Here is a 25828-nt window from a genome sequence, read left to right on the forward strand (position 1 = left end):
CGAAAATATTTAAATATAAATTAATATTGATAATGAAAATATTTTTTACTGATTAATTAATATCGAGTGATATAAATAATTATCATAATTTTTTGCGAAATAAACGCATGTATTATCGGACTAGAAACCCTATTAAAAATCGGAGCACTCTTTCCGCAAATTGAAACCATAATTATCCACATGCTGACACTTATCGCCACATCCCACGTCCCGCGCGGGCACAACCGTAATTTCCTCCATCCACGGGGGCGGGGGCCATTTTCGTCACAACATCCCCCCTTTTGATCTCAGGTTCTTTCTTCCTTCGCTCGCCACTTCTCGGAGAGTCTCTCTCTCGCTCTGCTCTCGCGCGCGCGGAAAACGCCTTGAGCGTCGCTCAAAGCTAGAAGAATCGCCAGCCAGCCAGCCAGCCAGCCAGCCAGCCAACCAACCGGCGTTTCGGTTGCAGTCCAATGAAGCTCGCGCAATGGCGGTGATCGCCACGAGGATGAAGCTCTCGCGATTCCTCCGCGCCGCCCTCGCCGGCAGCGGATCTCGGTCGCCATTCCCGCGGCGCGCACCTCCTCCTCCTCCTCCTCCGAATGGGCTCGCGTCTCGGTCGGATTCGGCGCGGAGCGCCTCCGGTCTGGCCGCCGCTGCGGTCGCGCCGAGCGAGCCGGAGATGGTCGGCTCGAGGAGTCTGGGGATGGAGATCTTCGGGGTGAAGGAGTACGAGGACTACCGGAGGTCCTTGTACGGCGGGATCACTCACAAGGCTCTCTTGGTGGACGCCGTCGGCACGCTCGTCGTTCCTTCTCAGCCCATGGCTCAGGTTAGCGCGCTCTCTCTCTCTCTCTCTCTCTCTCTCTCTCTCTCTCTCGTCGCCATTAGATTGTGATTTTCTTGGCGAGAGTCATAGGCTTTGCCTGTATTGCGATCGCTAATGGGGTCGGCGATGTTGTGGTGCAGATATATAGGGAGATAGGGGAGAAGTATGGGGTGGAGTACTCGGAGGACGAGATATTGAACAGATATAGAAAGGCTTACGAGCAGCCTTGGGGCAGATCTCGTCTGAGGTACGTCGTTGTTTGGCATTCCAGACTCATTCATTGCAATTTGGTTGTTTTTACTCGAGAAAAGATAGGTTGCTTTTACATAATGACTGGTTATTTGTCTGAACTTCTCTTTCGATTCCCCTGTTTTTTTAGCTCCAGTGTGATATCATTGAGAACTAGATTCTAATTCTTGTTCTTTTGTAGTTCTGTTTCGGGGTTGCAATCTTATTCTTTCTGGGGCTTCTTGAAGAAGAAGTAGTTTACACTGTAATGGCACTTAATTTGGAAATTTCTGACTTGATCTTTTGGACGAACTTTGCTTCCATTATGGCTCCTCAAGGCATCAACTTTTGAGTTTACCGAGTGCAAAGGCCCTTTACGACATCATCTTGATCTCCAGGACACTTCCACCTCTCGGAGGTTGTATTGACCTTAAAACCATGTGTGGACTTAGAAAAATACTAGTCCGTGGATACCTTCTGTGCCGAATTCATACCCGTTTTTGATAGAACTGCTTCTATCCTTGCTAAGGAGTCTTTACAATCGTCCCTTAGATCGTCATGCTTAGGTCTGTCAGACATTCCTCTGTCCCAGAGTTGTTTGATTAAGTTGTTTGGAAGCCAAAATTTTGCTTTTGGAGATCCTTGATCGTAGAGCGAATTCTCTTTAGGGATGAGAACTATGGAGGGAGGACAGTTCCTTTTCCCTGGTAATTTTGGAGTACTCATTGCTAGATTAATTTGATGTATTGCTCGTCCAGCTTGCATCAGTTCTTACCCCATTTGAAGTTTTTCTGCTCTCTGTTTTCTTCTATAGGTCACTGACCTTCAGTTTCTTAATCTCTTAAATGCATACTTGATATTTCATTAATCCAGATGTAAAGATTCAACCCTTTCTCCGTGAAATGTTCACAATCATATTTATAGGTTCATGTTCAGTGCACTGCAGACATCTTGCTTGATGAAAATTTTATTTCTATTTGGCAGTTGATTTGAAATATATGCCTCTCAGAAAAATAAAGAAAAATATAACGCTGCTGCGTGTTCATGATCTGCAGATATGTCAATGATGGCAGACCCTTCTGGCAATATATTGTTAGTTCTTCCACTGGCTGCTCGGATTCTCAGTACTTTGAGGAGCTTTACAATTACTATATGACCGATAAGGTTGGGTAGTTATTTTAAGTATCTGATTTGCGTAATGTCCGTACTGGTGCCTGTTGTGCTAATGACTTCTCACAATGGTTTTTTACCCACAGGCTTGGCACCTGTGTGATCCTAATGCTGAGAAAGTCTTTGAAGCTCTGAGAAAAGCCGGGGTAAAATTGGCTGTTGTTTCAAACTTTGACACTCGTTTAAGACCTGTCTTGCGGGCTTTGAATTGTGATCATTGGTTTGATGCTATGGCTGTTTCAGCTGAAGTAAGTTTGCTAACACTGTTGATGACAAGTCACTGCTCTATTTTCTTTGCACCTCCCTTCCTAATATACCCTGCTTTACTACTGTTTCTTTCTGTTTTGACAGGTTGCAGCAGAGAAACCAAATCCTACTATTTTTCTGAAAGCATGTGAGTTGTTGGGGGTAACCCCTGAAGATGCAGTACATGTGGGGGATGATCGTAGAAATGATATATGGGGTGCCAGAGATGCTGGTTGTGATGCTTGGCTCTGGGGAAGCGATGTTCATTCCTTTAAGGAGGTAGATTCTTTCATATTCTCCTCTTGAGTAGCCTTTCGATGATGATTTCTTTTTCACAGTTTAAGATCTTCAACTCTTCTATCTCATTTCCGATATATGCTTGCCCGGAACACCTCTCTCTCTCTCTCTCTCTACTGACATGCTGGCCGGTTACCATTCTAAGGGACGTTTGTAGCAGTATCACCTTTCCTGTGTCATTCAAGTAACTTTTTAGGCATTTATAGAAAACAACATCAGTTCCTCAACCATTAACATCCATTGTTACCGAGCTGCTTCGTGACTGCCGAAACAGTGCCTTCCTTTGCTCAAAACGGCTGTATATAAGAGAGTATAACAGCTTCATCTCATGTGTTTGCCAATGCAGGTTGCTCATAGGATAGGGGTCCAGGTTTGAGGTTCTCTCACCAAGCAACTTAGGAGCAGAGCTTTTTTTTCTTTTCTTTTTTTCCGCTTTCTTTTGTACAGTTCGTCTACTCTGTAAAGGCCACGTTCCGCTCGGCTTTATTCTGCGGACAGAGTCGAAGAGACTGGGAATGTAAAGGAAAAGAAAAGCTGAATAATACCAGCCTGACCGTGTTTGTCTCACTTTTGGATATTCGAACATCAACATTTCTACTCAGGAAATTCAATTTTAAAAGCAACTATCCGCTGTACGCATGTCTAACAATTATCCATCGTCACTATATACATTCCATCAAATAATCGCTTATTTCTCTTCAAACATCGCGTGCCGCCCGCCTTGGAGACATGTATTTACGATACTTCTATAAAAATTTGTAGATGAAATATTTTTTTTTCGGCGGCCTTAGTCTTGCTCGGAGGAGGTGAACCGCACAAATTTCGCAAGTATAATGATTCGAATCGATAGCTCAAGCGAATAAGACTAACTCGTTTATTGCTTTACCCAACCTCATTATTTTCTGTAATTTCACTGATAATTCGAGTATATTTTCTTGGATTGCCGTTAATCCTAGCAAAGAAAGAAAAAGGCTCGTATCCCTTCTATTGGGCCCGAAACGAACCGGGGGGCCTCGGGAAGAAAATGGCACAGCCCTTCCATCATTTCTTACAGAAACGCAAGGGAAACGCTAAAAGGCGGGAAAATTGGAGAAAAGCCCTAAATTTCAAACAGCAGCGTCTCTCTCTCTCTCTCTCCCCCTCCCCCGCATTCACACTGTTCACCATCGCTCGCTCGCTCGCTCTTCCCTCTCCTCGATCGAGCTGCGAACTGCGGAAGTGGGGAGTCGGAATGGAGAGAATACACGTGAGCGTCAGGGCGAGGCCGCTCTCGCCGGACGACGCCGGGACCAGCCCCTGGCGGATCTCCGGCAACTCCATCCTCATGGCCAATCTCCCTTCCAAATTCGAGTTCGGTATTGTCTCCGTTCGTCCTGTCTTTCGCTCTTGGCGAGGATTTCGCCGCCTAAATTTGCGTTCGTTTCCTGTAATCTAGTGCGAAGGCTCTAAACACTTGTTTGGTATTTGTTCTTTCGTCACTGTAGATCAAATATTTGGAGAAGACTGTAAGACACGGGAGGTCTATGAATCCCGCACCAAAGATATTGTCGCCGCTGCTGTTCGTGGATTCAATGGCAAGTTTTCTCAAATTTTTTTTTTCTTTGGATTGTGCAATTGAATCTATGTTGGCTTCCAGGGATTCTTTGTGTCGTTCCATGTTGCTTGGGCGATGAAAGCATCGAAGAAGTGTGTTTGCAGCTGCACGTAGCTTAGAGCATTGAAGTCTGGATTAATTGAGCTCACATTTTTTGTACTGCATTGCTGTCTTTTAGGAACTGTTTTTGCTTATGGCCAAACTAACAGCGGGAAGACACATACCATGCGTGGGTCAGTGAGAGAGCCGGGAGTTATCCCTCTTTCAGTTTATGATTTGTTCGATTCCATTAACAAGGTATGCATTTGCATGTCAGTCTTTTATTTGAAATGATTTATTTCTCGGACCTTTATTGCTAGGAAAGTTTCATACAATTCCAATAACCTGATAAAACCATTTCACTAAACTGTTAGCTCTGACTCTGAGTATGCTGCTCAAAGCCCGTATTACTGAAACTTTATCCTCAACCTCCCTTAGATAAATTTCTAAAAAACTCATGTAATTTGGAATGCTTAAACATCTCATGATTCTCGACCATGAAATGCTGCCATGGCAACTAATGATACAATTTTGGATTTGCAAGTTATGTAAGTTGCAAGAATGAAATTCGCTTATCCGGCATGCCATTATTCTTGATGTTGCCCTTTCCATGAGAGCATAATTACTGGATATATAGTTGGTGTTCTGTGTTATGTTAAGCAAAAATTCATTGAGTAATAGGCAAACAGTTGACAGGCTCACTAATATTTTCATTTTCCTCTTCTTTTATTACATAAAAAAAGTTAGGTTCAGCAGTTTCTTTTAGTACGCCCTTTAATTTATCTTTGATTCAAAGGTGATCTTGGTGTATATCTCTTCCTTTATCTTCGATCATATCATCATAAGTTTGGCTCATGGAACTGAATATGTGTAGAAGTATGATATTTCGTTTTAGTAAACTGTAGGCCACTTCTCTTTTTTTTGAGCATATTAAAGCAATTTGGTGCTTACCTTTTCCAATCTTTGAATTACTTTCTTTCAATCATCCCTCTTTCTCTTCCAATAAATTGTGTTGAATAAGTACTGAGAAAGAAAAGAAAGATAACATGTATTCTCTGTGAGGTTTTAATCTGATCTTTCTACATTGCACTTATGGTCCTCATAATACTCAGGATGTGGGTCGTGAATTTTTGTTGCGAATGTCTTATATGGAGATATATAATGAAGAAATAAATGACCTCTTGGCTCCTGAGCATCGGAAATTGCAAATTCACGAAAACTTGGAGGTAGGGATTTACTGTGTACTAGAGTGTCGTGTAATTTCTTTTATTAGGTCGTAAAGTTTATTTGGGAATCAACTTTGCAAGCTTAGCGGGGAATATATGTTGCTGGTCTACGTGAAGAAATTGTTGCATCTCCTGACCAAGTTCTTGATCTTATGGAATTTGGAGAAGGTAACTCTCATAGCATCATTACCTTTTGCTTTTGCGCTTCCATCAATATGTTGTTGACATTCGGTTTATTGCCTTTGAAACTATTTTCTTTGAAAAGGGAAATTATTAGTTTCTAAAGCGTGAACTTTATCAAAGCTTTTAAGGAAGGGTCCTAACCTATTTGACATCTCGGGAACTGTTGCTTCTATTACTATTCAGCTCATCGGCATATTGGAGAGACAAATATGAACGTGTACAGCAGCAGGTCTCACACCATATTTCGCATGGTAGATTCATAATCTTTCTTTTACTTTTTTTTGTATCATATGCTTTGCAAAATCCTTCCATATCTAGTTTTTTTACAGTCTAATCTTCAAATTTCTCACCATTACCATGAACAGATTATTGAGAGTCGGGATAAAACTGAAGATGGTGTTGGTGGCAGTTCTTGTGATGCTGTCCGTGTATCTGTTCTGGTATGAAGTTTTGATTCTCTTGTCAGATGTGTACTCTTTATTGGTCTTTCCCTTTTTACAGCCATGATCTTCTGTTCTAGAACTTAGTTGACCTTGCTGGTTCGGAACGTGCTGCAAAAACCGGGGCAGAGGGTGTCCGTCTTAAAGAGGGGTCTCACATCAATAAAAGTCTGATGACTTTGGGAACTGTGATTAAAAAGCTGAGTGAAGGTGCTGAAAGTCAGGGGTGGGGTATCCAACTGTTTACTAGTTGGCAAGTACATTTTATAATATATATGGCACGTGGATTAATATTGCTCACTTTTGTCGTAGGGGGCATGTCCCATATCGCGACAGCAAACTTACACGCATTTTGCAACCTGCTCTTGGTGGAAATTCAAACACAGCTATAATTTGCAATATCACGCTGGCACAGGTTATGGTTAAAAAGTCATTTAGCTTGCAATCTTGTGTTTCTTGACTAAAAGTATCTTTCTATACTAGCTCAGCAAGTATACGTTCTATCATAGTAAGATGCTGTACCAAAGTTTTAGATGATTGTGATACTGGGTTCAAAGTTGCTGGTTTTATCTCTCTTGTTGGCTTTTATATGTCCTTAAAGCCAATTTTTTGTATGACTGGGTCAAGTTAGCTGGCCTGAAGGCAATTGAGCCTTGTCCGGCCGGTTCGTGCATTGGTCTGGTTTAGTCATAATCTGGATTTAAACACATTTGAGCAGAGAGCAGATTAATCATTAGGCTTTGTTTTATTTGGGGGCTGGTAGCACCAATGACTCTTGATTAGTTGAATGCTATATTTTTTTCTAAATAAAAATCTCATTCTGCAGCTGAGATCGTTGTACCACTAGATTTTTTTTCACAATGCATGTTGGCTGCCAGTTAGCTTTTCACTGGAATACAGGCTAAGGGTTTACATGTTTCATTTTGACCTGATCAAGTGCCAGCTGGTTCAGTGGTTGGTTCATTGTTCTACCGCGTGAAACTCTAGGTCATCATCACATGGAATGACAGGCCTTTAGTTGCCAAATGATGTAAATCTACTAATTTTATAACTCGAAAGATGTGTCATGCATTGAATTGGCTTGATTGAGCTAAACTCTATCCTATAGAATTTGAATGGATTAGAGGAAGTGGTAGCATTATGATGATGTATCATGTAATTCCAGGTGTTCTAAGGGTAAAGTTGGTCATGCTATTTATAGAGATCTGTTCGGAAACGTTACAAGAAGCTCTCTTAAGGACATCTATTTAGTCACTCTGTATTATCTTTCCTGCCAAGTGCCCCTATATTGCACCTTTGGAGGCAACATATAATGGCAATCATGTATCTTATGAATTTTTTGATTGACATCCCAAAGTAGATCTAGTTTTATCTGTAGCATCCATGAAATATTAATTTTTTCGACTTGTGCTCTCTATCATGGAGATGCTCGTCGCAAAACTCATGATCCATCAAACTCATTCACTTCTCTTAATTTGTTTATCTTGGAGTCATATCATTGCTCGATGTTATTCAGCCATAAACATCTACTTCTTAATTTGCTCTTTGTAATTTGTTTAACCTGACTAAGAATCATTCTTTCTGCCAGTATAAGAGGATAAATAACAACTAAGGTAAATACACTGGATGTTTTGACTGTTCCTTGTGATGCCGTTTCTTTTGAGTGTCCGATATGCAAATAAATTGTTTTTTTCATGCGACTCATGCGGTGAAATGCACGAGTTTTTTGTTATTAACTCCTTCAAGTTTCCTGTGTTGGGATCTTTGTGGGAGCCTTTCATGCTGAAGTACCTATTACCTAGGACAGAAGTTTTCATTGCAGGCATAGCTACCGTGTAAGCTTGTCAAGGGTATGATTGGATCGCTTAGACCACTACCATTTAATGACCTTATTTGTCAAATTCTATTTGTATCTCTTGAGATGATATTCGTTGATGCATAAGGTAATATTTTTCTATGTAGCAACTAAATGAACTCTTACATGAACACAAGATAATATGTTAACTGTACTGGTTGCACATAAACTGTGGTGGACAATGCTTCTGAACATATGCAACTTGCACATTTCTGTCCTGTTTCATAGCAATTTCTTTATTGCAGATTCATGCGGATGAAACAAAAAGCAGTCTCCAGTTTGCAAGTAGAGCGCTTCGTATTACGAACTGTGCCCATGTGAATGAGGTCTCGACCCTAATCTATTGGCTTCCTTTCTACTTGGAGCCTTTTTTTTTTTCCCTCCATTTCAATTTTTTCCCTTTTGATGTGCTATATGGTATAGGCCTTTGTTGCTTATTTGTTTAACCTTTTACATGAGGCAGATTTTGACAGATGCCGCTCTTCTAAAGCGGCAGAAGAAGGAAATTGAGGAGCTTCGAGCCAAATTGCAGGTGTACTTATTTGTTATAACTAAGATGGAGAATAATATCATATGCACTTATTTGCAATGTTGGCTTTGGAAATTCATCTTCTGATGCTACTGATTTTCTTCAGGGTTCACATTCTGAACATTTAGAAGAGGAGATCTTAAACTTGCGGAATACATTACTGCAGGTTTATTGTTACTACTCTTGTTGCATTCTGTCATTGAAAATTGGGTATGTGTTCTGGAAATTACTCAAACTTCTTTAACAGACTGAACTGGAGAGGGAGCGAATCGCTCTGGAGTTGGAGGAGGAAAAGAAAGCCCAAGCTGAACGTGAGAAAAGGTTACAAGAGCAAGCTAAAAAAATTGAAAACTTGAGCTCAATTGTGCTGTACTCAAACAGGGAAGAGATTCGAGATAATTTTAAAAAGGTATTGTACAGGCGGCATGCTGGCATATTGCAAATCCTTTGAATTCTCCAAGTCTCATGTTTTATTTGGGTAGCTTGCGGGTACTTTGGGTAGCTTGCTGGTACTTTTAATATCTTGTAGTTGTATTATAGCTACTCAATGAAAGCTTGGAGTGATTTATACAAATCAGTACCCATAAATGACTTGGCATGTTTTGCAAAATATTCGTTCATGCACATTAAGATGGTTCATAGCTATGTATAGGAAAAACAAGGTATGCCATGCCTGTGTTGTTTCTGCTGCTCTGTGGTGAAGCAACTAGCTAATCATCCACGGTGTGATTCTTTTTTAAATAACTAACAGAAGTTTGTGGTGAAAATACAAATACAAATGCATACTTTAATGGCTTGTCCTCATTATAGCTGGCAGTGTTGTACTTGGCCGGTTATATGTGATATGAAGTCCCGAAAAAGATTTACAACTTCATGGATGTTTTGTAGATCTACCTTTTCTTGTTAGCTTTGCTGATGAATAATCCATGCTTTAATCCTTCTATCACCGAATAGTGCAGTGCTAGTGTGAAGAACACTTCTCATTGAAAGATATATTAGCAGAATAAAATGGTCACTGAGTATGATTTATAATATTGTTGTGAATGTACATATACCTGGGCTTTTAATATAAATCTCAACTCTCATCTGGCTTATTTTAGACAGTTGAGCCGGCAACTTGTAAGATAGTTGTCTGCCAGTCACGTATCACTTAATTGTGGACCTCCAAAGTTTAATGTGAAACATGCTCAAAACTCGTCTTTGCCAGGAAACAAAGTGGAGTACATCTAGGAAAACAATAATAGCTCATGGCAACTTAATTAATCTTGTTGCAGATTATTAACACTGTTTTTCTTGCTTTGAAGAGATTTTCCTCGTTGTGTAAGCAGGGTAGGAGGCGGGATACATGGTGCCCCAGTAAAGTTTTGCGCGAGCCGCTTATGGAGGTATTGCACTGTGTATTGACAAGCCAATCCAATTTTGAATCAGTTAGCTTATTGCTCTCTAAATACAATAATTGACATTGTTTTCTACATTTTCGTCTGCACTGCACCTAGCTAAAAGATAGAGGCATGACTGCATAGGAGGGAAACAGAGACTTGGAGTGACATGATTCGGGAAAACACTGTGAATGGCAACCTGTAGAAAATTCTTACATAATCTTCTTTATATCAACTGTATGTGGCATATCCTTAACAATATTTCTGGATAATTTAAAGGGAAATTCAGTTTTCGACAAGCAGCTTAGATAAAGTGCATTTTATGTCTGAAATTAGAAAGACTTCTTGACTGGTCTTTGAACCTTGACAAGCAGTTAAGAGCCTGGGGCCTAGCTGTAGCAAATAGTGAATATGAAATATTATCTTAAAAAACTCTTTGAAAGGCTTCTCGACCATGAACTGACTGGAAATTTGAGCACAATACATCCGTGATGAGAGAGATTTCTTTTCTTGCACATGGAGTCATCTTAAAAAAATTCTGGGATCCAGCCAAATGCTAAAACCTGGTTGTTTTAATATAGATTGTGTCGAAAGGCAGCCGTTGATTAGCTTTACTACTATAATGTTTACCAAACATGCCATGCTTGGTTGTAGTTGTATTTTAAAGGTAAAGAAAAGATAAGCAGGTTGTGTCATGTATATGAAGGATAGAGAGACTCACTATAGTAGCTTTTGGAACAGCTGGACCAAAATTTGAATTGACAACTACTTCATATTAGATAGGCTAATTTGATGCAAGTAAAAGATTTGTGTCAGTTGCTAACCAAATTATCTGAGATCTCACTATCTAACTAGTAAATGGCAATGATATCAACAAAAAAAAATCTATTTCGGTCATTTAATCGTGAAATATGGTCATTTTTATAAAACGAATGGTCAGTACACAAATAACTTTGGCCTTAAAGTAAGTACACAGCAAATGCAGTTTATTCTTACTAAGTAGAGTTGGCCGCCTTAATCCATGCCATTTCACCTTGTTTAACACCACGGTATTGTTCTAATTCCATAATGAAAAGTGAGCTCATGCCTAGTAGATTTGGTATAAGGACTAAGGACTTTGCCAACTCAAGTACTTTTGCAATATCCTTCCTTCTTTCTTTGTTTCCCAACACCCCCTCCCTGTTTTTGTACTTTTGCTCTTTGGGGTTTGGGGTTGGAGTTGTCTGGAATTTGAAGGGTGGCAATTAAGTGGGAAGCAACTCTTAAGGTATGAGGATGATAAGTAGCCAATTTCCATCACAAGTAATTCTTGGATTTGTTTCTTTTACCGCTCTTTTTTACATTTTTCTCACCTGATTTCCTTGTTGCTTCATGATTCTTTCTAGAATCAAGTATAGTTGCCCTCATATCTCCTTGCTTTACTCTAAGTTACTTTTCTTCAATATTAGGCTTACTCCGTGCCTGACTTGAAGGATTCTACTCTCGAACCTCGACGAGCTAAACGGGATGTTGGTCCACTTCTTCCTTTTGATAAGTTACTTGAGGACACCGAAACTAACACAAACGTTTTTAGTGATCGAAAGAGAGTGGAAGACCCTAATCTTCCTCATCCACGAGCTCTGCAGCACGTGACTAATAGGAGGAAAGCAACAGTGAAAAATAAAAGTGCACCTGTGGTTTGTGAAAAGCCTTTCAGTTCATTAATGTATGTTCTTTTGAGTATCAATGTCTAAGGCTTGTAATGTGGCAGGTCATCAATGAGTCTACTGATATCCATGCAGAGTATGAGAATCTGTTGATGGAATCTGAAGCTCAGGTAAATATTTGCATCTGCTTCTTTCCCTCCATTTTTGTCGCTTTTTTGTTTGTTACATTTTCCTTTCCTCTCTGGTATTATACAGAGAATCGCCAATGCTATACAAGTGGATTGCTTAACGAGAATGCTAACTGAAGCCAAATTTTTTTCTTACGTAAAACAAGAAAATAATGTTACATGTCCTGGAGAGCCAGAGGCTCATCTTGTGATAGAGCAACTCCAAGATCAGGTATCCGTTTCTTTCTGCTGTACATTTCTCTTTCTCAAATTCTTGATACCGTCCAATCACAGCCAATTTTCTGCCACATTCTTTTATTTTGTCGTCTTTACATTCTAGATCAAGGTTTTGGAGATCGAGAAAACTTTGAGCCAACAGAATTTGGATAAATATGTTGAGATGGCAGCAGAAAACAAATTATCTGTTGAGAAGAAGTTAGAGGAGGTATTTTATTATTTGTTTGCAGCATGCACTGCCTGTATTTTCATTCCTTTTTTATGCCAAAATGTAAATGTTTATGTATGAGCGGAAGCAATGTATTTAGCTTGAAACAATCGTTAAGAGAAAGGAGAGGAAAGTAGAAGTACTGTTATCCGGAGAAGTTTTGTGAAAAGTTAGAATGGAAAATGGAAAAGGAAAGAATGTTGCGCACTGTCATAAATGTGCAATTATCATATGAGCTATGCATTGTGGGTAATCTAATGAAGGGAAAGAAATAATCAAAAGGGTATCACGATATGTGGGTCCTTAGATAATATGTAAGCATAACTAATGGAAGGACAGAGTGCCCCATCCTAGGGATGTCCATCAAGTATGCTCTCAGTTTTTGTGGTGTCATCTCTTACGTCAAAGTCCAATTTTTATGGTAGAGTTCTGTATATGCTGCATGTGTCAACCTTACTTTATGTGTTCATGTACCTGTCTATGATTTGTTGCACAGCTAAAATTCTTGAGAAATAGAGAGAGAGAGAGAGAGAGAGAGAGAGAGAGAGAGGGAAAAGCTTATCATGTATTCACAACTAGTGTCCAATACATATACCAAAAATTAGACCTAAAGGTCCTAAGGACCACTTTACCCTTTTACTACTTCTAACACTCCCCCTCAAGCTGGAGCATAGATATTAATCATGCCCAGCTTGTTACAAATATATTCTATCCTCCCATTACCCAAAGGTTTAGTAAAAATGTCTGCAAGTTGTTCACCGGTTCGAATATGATTGGGAATGATCATTCCACTCTGCAACTTTTCCCGAATAAAGTGACAATCAACCTCAATGTATTTTGTTCTCTCATGAAACACAGGGTTGGAAGCTATATGCACTGCAGCTTTAGTGTCACACCATAGAGTCATGGGTACTGAAGCTTTGAAGCCTATCTCAGTCAATAACTTTTGAATCCACACTAATTCACATGTCACTTGTGCCATGGTTCTATATTCTGACTCGGCACTCAAGCGTGCAACAACATTTTGTTTCTTACTCTTCCATGATACTAGATTTCCTCCAACCAAGGTACAATAGCCAGTAGTTGATCTTCTATCATCTCGAGACCCCGCCTCTAATGAGCATCGAGAATCCTTCGACTTTGCTATGACCATGATTTTGGTAAATAATTCCTTTTCCTGGAGTCTTTTTCAAGTACCTCAATATCCGAATAACTGCATTCCAATGAGATGTACGAGGAGAAGATAGAAACTGGCTTATTACACTAACTGGAAAGGCAATATCTGGTCGAGTGACTGTGAGATAATTCAGTTTTCCCACCAGTCTCCTATATCTCTCTGGGTTATCAAGAGTTTCTCCTCCCTCAGCAGCTAGTTTGACCCCTTGTTCCATGGGTGAATCAAGAGGTTTTGATCCCAACATACCTGTCTCATTAAGCAAATCCAGCACATATTTTCTTTGTGATAGAACAATACCTTTATGTGATTGAGCAACTTCAATTCCTAGGAAATACTTCAATTTTCCTAAATCCTTAGTCTGAAACTGTTGCTGAAGATAAATCTTTAGTTTAGCTATACCAGTCAAATCATCTCCCGTGATTGATAATATCATCAACATACACAATCAAGAACAGCTTTGCCTCCCCGTGATCTGTTTATAAAAGAAAGAATGATCATTTCCACATCTAGACAAACCCAAAAGAAAGTACAAAGATCGTAAAATCTTCCAAACCATGCTCAGGGGATTGCTTCAAACCATATAAAGACTTTTTAATTTGCAAACCATAACCCTGCACTCCTCGAGCAACAAACCCCTGGAGGTTGCTCCATATAAACTTCCTCATGAAGAGTACCATGCAAGTAAGGCATTCTTAACATCAAGTTTGAAATAAATGCCGCTTATATGGGTAAGAAGGGATATCAAAATACGAATGTAAGTAAGTTTGGCAACAGGAGAAAAAGTATCTAGATAGTCAACTCCATAAACCCGAGCATACCCTTTTGCAACAAGTCGTGCTTTTAAACGAGCCGAGAATCATCTGGGATTGACTTTCACAAAGAAATATCCAACGACAACCAATAGCAGTTTTGGCTGAAGGAAGAGGTACCAAATCCCAAGTCTGATTAAACTGGAGAGCCATTAGTTCTTCTTCCATTGCTGTCCTCTAGCCATAATTTTGTAATGCTTCAGATACAGATTTGGGGATAGGATATTGGTCCACAGTAGATAGAAAGGATCGAAAAGAAGGAGAGACAGAAGAATATGAGACGAAATTTGCAATAGAGTGTTGAGTACAAGTACGTGTATGGCGGATCTGGAGCTGAAGATGACGTAGTAGTGTCATGAGAAAGGGGGGAAATAGTAGCTACTCGAGGACGTCGAGTATAAACCTGGAGAGGAGGTGGTTCCTGTGTACCAGTAGTTGGAGCAGGTGACCGAAGGGTAGTCACATAGAAGTCTTCATCAAACTCAGAAACAGAAATTGGAACATCATGGTAAGGCGTGGATTCGAAGAATGAAACATGAGCAGTTATAAAATATTTTTTCAGTAATGAAGAATAACAACGATATCCCTTTTGAGTACGAGAACAACCCAAAAACATACACTTGATAGCCTTGGGATCAAGTTTTGATACTCCAGGTCGATGATCACAAATAAAACAGACACAACAAAAAATACGGGGTGGTAAGACAAACAGTGACACATTTGGAAACAAAATAGAAAAAGGAATACCACCTCGCAAAACAGAAGATGGCATGCGATTGATGAGATAGCATGCAGTTAGAACAGTATCATACCAAAAGGTTTTGGGAACCTTCATTTCAAACAACATGGATCTAGTAACATCCAATAAGTGTCTATTCTTCTTTCAGCAACACCATTCTGTTGTGGTGTATCAGGACAGGAAGATTCATGGATCATACCATGTTGAGTCATAAAGTCAGAAAAAGGTGCAGAAAAGTACTCTTTAGCGTTATCAGAACGCAAAACTTTAACCTGCACACCAAACTAAGTATGAATTTCATATACAAATGCACGAAATATAGAAAACAATTCTGAACGATTTTTCATTAGATATAACCATGTTACCCTGGAATAGTCATCAACAAAAGTAACAAAATATTTGAAACCCATATTAGAAGCCACATGACAAGGACCCCAAATATCTGAATGAACTAACAAAAACGGGGACGCTACTCGTTTAATAACTCGTGGCGGGTAACTAATACGATGTAATTTGCCCAGTTGGCATGACTCACACTCTAAACTAGAAAGGGATCTAAAACTAGAATCTAACTTCTGAAGGCTATGTAGAGAAGGATGACCAAGTCGACAATGGATCTGATGTAAGGATGCAACATTAGGACATGCAATGGGAGGAGCGTCTTCAAGTACATACAACCCCCCTGCCTCATGTCCTCTACCAATCGTCCTCTTCGTAGCCAGATCCTGAAAAATACAAGAATTAGGGTAAAATGTTACTGAACACTGAAAGTTTTTGGCTAATTTACTGACAGACATGAGGTTAAACGGAAATTGAGGAAGATAAAGCACTGAGGACAATGGCAATGAAGGAGTTAGATAAACTGTGCCAACCCCGTTAACATATGTAGATGATCTATTGGCTATGGTTACCTTGGATGAAGATGAAGTAAGAGAGGAAAATATACCTGAAAGACCTGACATGTGGTCAGAAGCCCCTGAATCAATGATCCAAGGACAAGAAGCAGCTGAAAGGCATGTAGTCGCATTACCTGTCTGTACCAAAGTAGCAGTGGAAGAAGCAGACTGTGAAATCTGAGACTGGGTGTACCGTGCAAACTCCTAATCAGACATAACAACTACCTTGCCTTCAGAAGATTGTGGAGAAGAATCAGTACCAGAAGCAGTATGTGCAAACTGTTGTTGCTGCACTGATCTTCCATGTAACTTGTAACAAAATTTTTGAATATGGCCAGCTTTCCCACAGTAATGACACGTCCGTATGGCCCCTAAGTTGTTAGTAGACACATGCTGTTGGCCTTGGCCTCTCCCTGGTCCTTCACCTCGGCCTCCTCGGCCACCACGTCCACTATATCCTCCACGATTTCCTCCATCACTCCTGCTACCGCTACCCGATCGAGATTGGAACACAAGAGCTGAACTATCTGCCATAGGTGTAATATCCTGAGGAGACTCATGAGATACCCGAAGTACCCGAGCAAACGTATCCGTGAGTGATGCGACAGCCTCTCCTCCAAGAATCTGAGACCTAACAGTTTCATATTCAGGACCAATGCCTGCTAGATACACCATTACAGCCAATTGTTCTCTTTGAAGTTGCATTTGTTGAATATTGGCTGAAATGGGAAGAATAGCATTCAACTCCTCATACATTCTCTTAAACTCAACAAAGTATTGCGTCGTAGGACGTCCCTTCCTTTCAAATCAGTAAAACTCCTGCGATAACTCATAAACTCGTGACAGGTTATTTTGGCCAGAATATAATACATTCAAATACTCCCACATTTCTTTGACCGTGTCAATATGAGTTACTAGATCAACTATATTATTTTCCATAGCGTTTAACATCTGACCAAGGATGCATGCATCAACAATATTCCAATTTGCATCATCTTCGGGTTTCGGCTCAGTTATGTGTCTAATCTGATTCCTGCCTGTCAAAGTAAGCTTCACAATTTTCTTCCATTGATGGAAGTTATAACTACCCACAAGCTTCTTATCAGTAATTCGATTAGACGAAGAGGACATCACCTCAGTCATCACAGGATTATTCCTCTCAGAATCACCCATCCTTCAATATCCCAGCAGACCGTATACTGGCACAATAATTCAGCACTTCAACAGACCATATACTGGCTCCCAAGCCTCGTTAATGTTACCAGCCTTCCTCCACAGCTCCACCAATCGATAAACCATAACCCGATTGATCAAACATCCATAATCTAAGGTCTAACATCCAAGCAATCTAACCTGGCCAGTATTGAAGAGCGTCGAAAGCAAGCAAGGCAACAACGACAGCATAGTCCAGCAACAAAACCACTGCAGGCAACTATGAAAAGGCTAAGAACACCTTCCTGCCAGCTTGAAATCCATCTTGCAGAATTTTCATTTGCTTGTCATTCCATTGAGGGACAATAACACATGCTGAAACTACTGGCCAGTTTCACAAATTTCTTGCATAAAGCAATTCCAGAGGAACAAAGGAGGAACAGAGGGGGAGAGACCTTCAGTTCACGGAGCCAAGGAGACCTTCAGTTCACATCAATGGCGAGGAAACCTCCAATCACCAGGCTCACGTGACCCACATGATCTGAATCGCGCGAGCTGGAGCCCCGCGCGAGCTGGGGTGGCCGGCGACGGGTTGTTTCGGCGACGGTGACGGCGCCGGCGACGGGTTGTTCCGGCGACGGCGCCGGCGACGGGTTTTTCCGGCGGCAGCCGCTAGGGTCGGGGCTCTGATACCATGAGAAATAGAGAGAGAGAGGGAAAAGCTTATCTTGTATTCACAACTAGTGTCCAATACATATACCAAAAATTAGACCTAAAGGTCCTAAGGACCACATTACCCTTTTACTACTTCTAACAATTCTCATGAGCACTACTGTGCTTGTATGTCTTGCATAGTGATGCTGCACCTCATTCTGCCAAGGAAGTTCTGCAGCTTTTATAATTCCATTGCATGTTTCAACTTCTATGACTTTTACCAGATGCTTCACTATCTTATTTTCTGTTGGATTGGATGTCATTTTTTAAAATTTGCGAAGAACTTCTTAGTGCACATAAGGAGGCAAGGATTGCTCAAGAAAGACTTCCTTACAAAGGATTTTTGGTTTCAAATAATGCATTTTATTGCTGGTTTTCTATCTCTGTGATCTGGGGATATTCGCATCGTTTCTGCTGCACCGATGTTCTCAAAACAAAAACTGAAACTTAACACATTGTTTCTCTTCTTCAGCAGGGCAACTTTGACTCTTTGGTCGAGCTTTCCATGGAAGTTCAAGATATAATGATTGAAGTCCAAAATTTGCAAAATTATGTAGATGGCGCTTTTTCACTTATGGATGAGGTTTTCCAGAGTTTTTCTAGTGTGTCAAGCACCCTTCTTGTGAGTACTTGTTGCATTTTACCATCCCAAAAGAAAGATTTACTGAATTCTAAGTCACTCACCTACGAATTTTAGTGCACATTCAGCCCATAATCTGAGTAGTGGCAGTTTATTCTCCTGAATTTTTAGATCTCCTGGCACCTGGAGTTGGCATTCTATTGATATCCTATCCGATTTAACTGAAAATAAATGCCCTTTTGTGCTATTGTGGCCTGTATGTATAAGTGTTGGGTTGTACACAGGATATTAAGACCCTTTCAAGTCAGACATCTCAGCAACAGAAATTAGTTACCATTCACCATGGGAGGTTGCATGATTACATCAAGGAGAAAGTTTATAAACTTGAGAGTGAGAAGGTACTGTACTTCTTCACTCGGAAAATATGATAGTCGCTATTTGGTTAGTCTAAATTATTTTCTCTGCAACTGAATATGAAATGCAGATTCTTTCTCAAGATTTCTCTGATGGTCTCCAGAGGCAAATACAAGAAATGAAAACTGATGCTGAAAGTTCTGAAAGGGCCTTGGCGGTAAGTTTGGACTCTTAATATAATCCTTGGGCTTTGGTATATTGCTACACATTAATTATCCAAGTTGTTGGTCTTTACATAGGAACTCAGGGAGCAAACTGAGTCGGAAAAGATAGAACTTTTATCCCAAATACAGAATCTTCAAAAGGAAATCTTGTGCTTATCCTCATCCACCTTGGCAAAAGAAAGGGAGAATATGAGGAAAGATCTGGATAAAACAAAGTTGAAGTTGAAAGAGGCTGAATTCAAGCTGAGGAATGTTGTCCAAGAAAAGACTAAGCTTGAGGTGTCACATGAATTTAATTTTGCTATCCTTTTTTTTTAGTTTCCTGCAAATGACAGGATCACTCATGGACTCCCGCACCATCAGGGTGAAAAAGCATCTGCTGAGAGGGAGATAAAATTATTGCATGGTCAGAAGGCTCTTTTAGAAAGGGATATCAATAAACGGGAGTCACTTGCTGGGAGACGGCGTGATTCAGTTGCAATTGATTCGAAAAGGTCTAAGGGCCACGTTCATATTGACCAGACAATGCAGGTGCTAATCATTGAAATTGTCACTTCCCTTATGCATTCTGCATACTTGCAAACTGGCTATGGATGGTTATGGATTTACGTTCTGTTTTCCCTTGTCTGTCAAAACTCACAAGTCAATGGTCCGGCTTTTTTTTTGGGTGGGGGTACAAGATAAAACAAACGACACTAATAAATATTTCTTTTGGGGATAGAATGAAATTCAATTTTATTCTCAATTGATTTCGAGCTTGTAACCTGTTTGATTGATAGTTCTCTGCTTGCCACCATCTACTTGTTGGGCTGAGTTTTTGTCAGCTGAGTCATTCTATGAAAGAGCTAGCTGTGCTTCTTGACCGTTTGGACATGTTATGTACTATTGTTTCCTCTCTTTTTTGGACAGGCTCATAAATCATTTTGGTCTTCATTTGTTAAGTGGTCAAGGCTACCCAATGTGTTGATGTTGTGTGCGAAATGCTTCTTTAGTTTTTTGATGAGTTGCAATGTACTCTGACCCTTTGTCTGCTTATGCTTCCCTTGACTGGATAATGTTCATTGACACCTATTTGTGTGGTTTAGATCCGGAAGGTAACCGGTAGGTTTGTGTGTACAGTAATTAACATGATGCTATTTGATAAGCAGTTTAAACTGGGCAACTCTACATGGATGCGGATGCATTTGTCAAGATGTTCTATTTCTAACTAAATGCGCAGGAATTATGGAACTTGTTATGTATCTCTAGCTAATTATATTCTTGAGTAAACTTATTTAAGGAGACAGATTTTTATATTTTCCCTTTATTTTATGTCTTATATTGCATTTGTACGTTTTTGGTGGTCAAAAGTTCTGCTGCTTATTCCTCGATTGCACTTCTTAACCCCTAATTTCATATTGCGCAACTTTATAAAATGTATTAGAAATTTTTTAAATGGAATCTTGTGAAGGCGTTCCTTAAAGTTGTTCAATTTTCCCATTTTTTTTGGTAATAAAAAAAAGAGGTTGGCTTTTTGAGCTTCAAAGTCATGTCATTATACGATGTGGGAGAATGGAAGAAGCTTCAAACCCACGGCTTTTGTCAATTGGTTTCTCTCTTTTGATTGTATTTTTCAGGAAGAGTACAGAAGGTTGGAAGTTCTTGCATTTGAGATGGAAGCGACTATTGCCTCCTTAGAAGAGGAATTAGCAGCTGCATGTAAGGAAAAGGATGAAGTTATGTCTAAATGTGAGAGTTTGGCCTTGGAATTGGAAGTTCAATCTCAAAACATGAGCACGTCAAGTTCAGAATTAACAGGGTTGCAGGAAGAAATTTCGAAGCTTGTAAGCTTTGACAGCTCTTAGTTCTGACTCCAAAATTCTCAACTTTTTGTTTATGGTGCAATGAAGTGAATTTCTGAGCTCCACTTTATCAATCTCATATGGCATCTTGTTCTGTCCCTTTCCAGAATGGCAAATTGGAAGAATCTCAATCTTATCAGCAAAAGCTGGAAGCATCAATCAATCAGTTGGTAAATGAAAAGGAAGAGTTAGCTATGGTAGGAAAATAAAGTTGAGTCACAAGCAAAGTGTGTACCGTTTAGGTGTTTCCTGAAGTTGGCTTCATTGCTGGGTACATTGGCATTTGCAGCAACTAACAGATTCCCTGCTGGAAATGGAGGAGGAGAAGGCTATATGGTCTGCTAAGGAGAAAGCTAGCATTAAAGCCATAGAAGAAAACACTAAGTTGTCTAATGCAGAGATTACATCATTATCCACAGAACTGTCTGAGGTAACATATAATAACAATTTTTCTTATGGAAGTTTCAATTTTGCATAGATCTCCTTAAATTGTCTAAGTTCAAAACATCTCGTGTAGCTGTAACTTCTATGACTATTTCAAATCAAGAATGCTTTTACTCCAACGATATGATTTGCACTGTACATTGAGCCTGCTAAGCTCTTCAAAAGGGGTATTTACACTTTTCTACTCACAAGCGTAACATTGGCTTATCCAAGTCAGATAATAGAGTGGCAAGTTCAATTTTAGTGTTGACAACATTTAATATTTCCGTGATCTATTCTTTTCGCTAAAAATACTATTGAGGAAAGTGCAAGATTAGTAAGTTTAAAAAGTATCTACATCAAGATGGTCACTATAGTCTACTTTATTTGATAGTGTAATAGTTATATGAGTTGGTGCAGGAGCTGAATATTTTCCTTTTTTCTTTTGGGCTGGCACTGGTCCTTAAACACTCATGAACAAACTATTGTTAGAATTCTGAAATTGTGTTTCTTAAAGTCAATAAAGTGTCAACTCAAACTTTAGATTGCTTTCAAATTACGTCCTCTGTTTTTTTCTCTTTATTTTGTCATGCACTTGCTGTTCACTCAACCTATGTTAAACAATACCTCACTATAGATCAAGAACGTGTATGTTGAATAGTGGTCCAACAAGGGATTGCAATTAGAGTGATGCTTAAGTTTGGGAAAAGAACATACAACAGTTGCAAGAAAATTTACTGGGGAGCTAGTTATTATCTCTCCAAGTAAAACCTACAAACTTTTTCTTCAATTGTTATATATGGTACTGAATCAGCATCCTGGCTATAAAGGCAAAAAGTGTTTTGGTTAGAGGTCTTTGATCTTTTTTGTTTGGGAATTTACTTTTTTACTATTTAAATTGTGGATGTATCTATTTTATTGCAGTAGTTATATTTTGTTAAGTTTCTAAATCAATAAGTTGAAAAACCAGGAAAATACATACTGACAAATTGGTAAAACATAAATTCCTTTGACTCAATAAAAGTAGCAGAAATAGTCTGAGAAAAACTGGCTACATGTCAACTCTGAATCAAATAATTAAACAACTGAGGATAACTGATGAGCACCGTTGCTTTCAAACTGCAGTTTTTGAGAAGTTAACTAATATGGGGTAAATTTCTTAGTGACTCCCGGAAGGAATTCCGTCGACACTGAAAGAGGGGAATTAAATGCAAACTTCGTTTGTTGTTTGTTGAAGGCATCAATTTCATTTAACTATCTTTTCCTTTGGAGGTAACTTCATTTTTGTGTGAACTTTGAAGAATGCTAATTCGGTCATGCATATTACATCTGTCACTTTCTTTATGTCTTTGTTATGGATGTTTAGAATTTATTGGATTATATTGTCGCTTTCCTACGGAGAACTCCATCTTATTTTGATCCCTCTTATCTGAATCTAAGGTGAAGAATGAACTCGAATTCTCTAAGGATCAATTCAAGGTCCTTATAGAGCAATTAAAACTTTATGAGGAAGAGACAGAACTGGAGAGAGAGCACAGGTTTGTCTCAACCATTGTTCTCATAGTTGAGTTCCATAGGAATACTTTTCAATCTTTTCATGTGCTGCTCTGAGCACTATTACTTTAAATGTTATCCTATTCTTCTTTGGCTCGAAAAGCTGGGCAAAAAGATTGTAATTAATTGCACCCTTTGTTTTTTTTTTTCAGATTCTTCCCCTGCTAAGGGGAATGATGCATTTTATAGATTGTTAATTTTTAGATCAATGAAATTCCTGCTCCATTATGAGCTGGTGGTTAGATGGCCAGTATAAAGGTTTAGCTTCCAGAGAATCAAGCCTCCTTTGTCTGTTTCACCAATGTTAATGTTTCAGTTATTCAACTTTTTTGCAGTAGGCACAAGACTATAGAGATTGAACAATTGAAACATGCCCTCGAATTGGCTGATGTGGAGAATAAACATTCCCAAATCGTAAGCACTTATCTTTTCTGCTAATTTATGGATGGAAGCGTAAAAAGTTGAACAGTTGCAGTCGATGGTTTTCAGGCTAATTGATTCTTTTCCCTGTAGAAGATGAAGTCAGAACTTGAGACCATAAATTTGGAGTATAATGATGCTTGCCAGAGAGTAAATCAGCTACAGACGGAGCTGAAGATCCTTAAGAAAGAAAAGGAAGATCTTTTTATCAAACATACAGAGTTAGAAAGTGGAACAGATCTGGCAAGTAATCTGCAGGTTAGATTGTCCAGAAAGAATAGCCTCTAAGATATACTTGCTCAGTAAGATCAGATTATGCTGTAAGTTTTCAGCATTGATTGCGTACTCTTTACCGTTTTTGTTTTTCTGTCCTCAGAATTTTAAGAGCCAACTTCATAACATAACAACTGAACGGGATAGGTTAAAGACTCAATTAGAGGAGCAGCAAAGGCACATGGTTGAACTTGAATCCCTGAAAATAAGTCAAAATGACAAGGTAGTTTGACGAAAGTGCTTGAGCATAATTAGCATTTAATTGGCACGAAAAGTATCAAAAGTTACAGGATGAGATGTTTTCTTTCAGATATCTGAGACCGAAGTTCAAGCAGATATACTGTCTGACAGGATTTCCACTATGGAAATAAAGCTGCACACTGTAAGTTTGCCCACTGGGGATGTCCGTCCTTTTCTCATATTAAAGATTTTTGCTGATAGACTTGGTATTCTTGTAAGTGGTAGATCTCGGGATTAGAATGTTTAATAGCTACATTATGTAGGATGTGCGAAATTCAACTACTTATATAAGTCCATAACACCATACAGTATGCTACTGGTGGTTGAGGTCTGAGTCCTGGAACAACATGCTCTGCATTAGCCTTGTTCTATACGAGTACGACGGATTAATTTTATCCAATTATAATGTATAGTGTGAAATTGGTAGAAGCACAACGTTCACATAAAGGAACATATTACGTGGTTCAATCGGCCTTAACAGCTTTGTTTGTTATATCGCTAGTCTCTTTTGTCTATTTAGTCTTGCTACTATCCAGACTTTGTGTCGTATTATCCAGCAGAACTATCATTCATTCCCTCCTTTTAGATGGAGTACATGCTTTTCCTTTGGGGGCACTGGGGGTCAAATTAGGTGTATAATTTCGATATTCACACTTGCATAATGTAATTTTACTAGAAAGATTAGATCCCTGAAAACTTTCGTCCATCCACTCTGATTGGGAGTTGCAGTATCTTCATTAAGATGGAAAAGTTGTTTTTTAACATAATTGTATTGTTTCTTGGTTAACGCTTTGAGCTCTGCTATGGAGTTGGCAATTGGGGCTTAGGTAGATGTGGAGACACTACCTCTGCTAAATTTTTGGATGGCCCTTCTAGCGTTTTCTGTTTTCAGGCATTAGATTTGCTTGGTTTTTGCACCATCTTTTGGCAGAACCAAACGCCTAACCTCGGAGGGAAAAACTTATGCTCTAGCTTTGTAATATATGGATTTTGTAGTTAACATTATACTTCTGCTAAGTTGTAAGGTGATAGGCCCTCAGGGTTTTGTGTATTTCCTGATCAGAATCTAGACCATTCTTGCCTAGAATGTTCGAAAAAAGAGGGGAAGAACAATGATAGAAAGGGTTGTCTGCTTCCTGTTCAGTTCCTCTTGCTAAAAGCTTTTACTTTACAAGTATTATAATTAATTTTATTGTTATCTGATTCTTATGGTAACAACAAACAGCAAGAAGTCAACAATGGCAAGGAAAAAGCAAAGTTGAGGATGAGACTACGGTGGACGCAGGCAAAGTTGGACGCCATGAGATACCGATGCACTGAAGCGCTAAATGAACAAGACCTGATGAATAGAAAGTATGAGGAGGCTTCAGGAAAGCTCAAGGATCGTCTAGCATCATATGGCATTGAGGTCCTCAACCTCAAGAAACAGCTTGCTGCTGCCAAGGGACATGTTCAGCCATGATGTCCGCACAGGTCGATGTTGCATCGCTGTATACATACTTGTATTTTGCAGGCGACCGTCGAGAGTCTTCGATAAGAGTCAGGAAAGTTTTGTTGCCCAATTGTACAGAGAAATTCTTCTTGCCTGTACGTGTAAATACTAGCTGTACATTTCTAACTTCTGAGATAATTTGTCTGGAATGGTGGAATGGTAACGCCCCTTAATTGATAGATGTCGGGCCGCTTTAATCGTGGTTGGTAAATTGTTGTAAAAGTCGATAATTTTAGAGCACTGGCTATAGCATGCATAAAACAACGTGGATAAGCTGCTAAAAAATGGTAGTAAGTTATTTGAAAAATTGGTAATTTACGAACGATCAAATAAAGGTCAATTAACTGAATAACTCGAAACAAGGTTGATAATTTACTAATAATTCACCTGCTGAATTTTTTTTTGATTCCCCCAAAAGTTATTCAATGTTACTAACACTTAAAAAGAGTTTATTTAGCGATCTTTATCTATTTTACTAATAATCAACTTTTTAATCGATGTTACATTTTGATTGTTTTTAATCTTAAACATTTGAAATTTTCACAATATGTAAATATTGACTCTTGGATTCAGATATGATATTTTATAGATTTTAACTATTTGAATAAATATTTTGGATCTTGGCTGAAAGTAAATAAAACAAGTTAGTTTTGACTTCTTTATAAGTCCAACCAAACAATCTTGGCAC

General features: G+C 39.2%; 3 protein-coding genes across 8 annotated transcripts; 2 read left to right on the top strand and 1 right to left on the bottom strand.

Moving 5' to 3' along the window:
* The first annotated feature begins 295 nt into the window (after window positions 1-295).
* On the top strand, window positions 296-3388 carry LOC130134705 (uncharacterized). Its single transcript, XM_056302310.1, has 6 exons — window positions 296-811; window positions 949-1055; window positions 2092-2200; window positions 2293-2454; window positions 2558-2731; window positions 3096-3388. Exons 1-6 carry the CDS (start codon window positions 467-469, stop codon window positions 3123-3125), a joined length of 927 nt encoding a protein of 308 aa, XP_056158285.1. The 5' UTR covers window positions 296-466; the 3' UTR covers window positions 3126-3388.
* A 467-nt stretch (window positions 3389-3855) lies between these two features.
* LOC115674877 (kinesin-like protein KIN-7O) lies at window positions 3856-25319 on the top strand. Of its 6 annotated transcripts, none has more exons than XM_056302307.1 (32): window positions 3856-4104; window positions 4234-4323; window positions 4522-4640; window positions 5495-5608; window positions 5695-5776; window positions 5975-6042; window positions 6157-6231; window positions 6312-6457; window positions 6544-6646; window positions 8332-8412; window positions 8550-8618; window positions 8722-8781; window positions 8863-9024; window positions 9944-10000; window positions 11443-11670; window positions 11745-11810; window positions 11896-12039; window positions 12148-12252; window positions 18215-18361; window positions 18604-18717; window positions 18804-18890; window positions 18973-19176; window positions 19261-19428; window positions 20514-20720; window positions 20846-20935; window positions 21028-21168; window positions 22608-22699; window positions 23051-23129; window positions 23229-23393; window positions 23512-23631; window positions 23719-23790; window positions 24874-25319. In XM_056302307.1, exons 1-32 carry the CDS (start codon window positions 3981-3983, stop codon window positions 25108-25110), a joined length of 3816 nt encoding a protein of 1271 aa, XP_056158282.1. In that variant the 5' UTR covers window positions 3856-3980; the 3' UTR covers window positions 25111-25319. The 6 variants fall into 6 exon arrangements, with proteins under 6 accessions (XP_056158282.1, XP_056158279.1, XP_056158281.1 ...); XM_056302304.1 differs by having other exon boundaries at window positions 3857-4104; window positions 22602-22699; XM_056302306.1 differs by having other exon boundaries at window positions 3857-4104; window positions 22602-22699; window positions 23232-23393.
* On the bottom strand, window positions 16078-17190 carry LOC130134634 (uncharacterized). The gene has a single exon (XM_056302312.1). It carries the CDS (start codon window positions 16627-16629, stop codon window positions 16078-16080), a length of 552 nt encoding a protein of 183 aa, XP_056158287.1. The 5' UTR covers window positions 16630-17190.
* Window positions 25320-25828: the final 509 nt, after the last annotated feature.

This window comes from Syzygium oleosum, unplaced genomic scaffold (assembly GCF_021117445.2).
Source record: "Syzygium oleosum isolate NSW1041296 unplaced genomic scaffold, Sole_v2.1 Sole_v2.23, whole genome shotgun sequence".
Taxonomy (NCBI): domain Eukaryota; kingdom Viridiplantae; phylum Streptophyta; class Magnoliopsida; order Myrtales; family Myrtaceae; genus Syzygium; species Syzygium oleosum.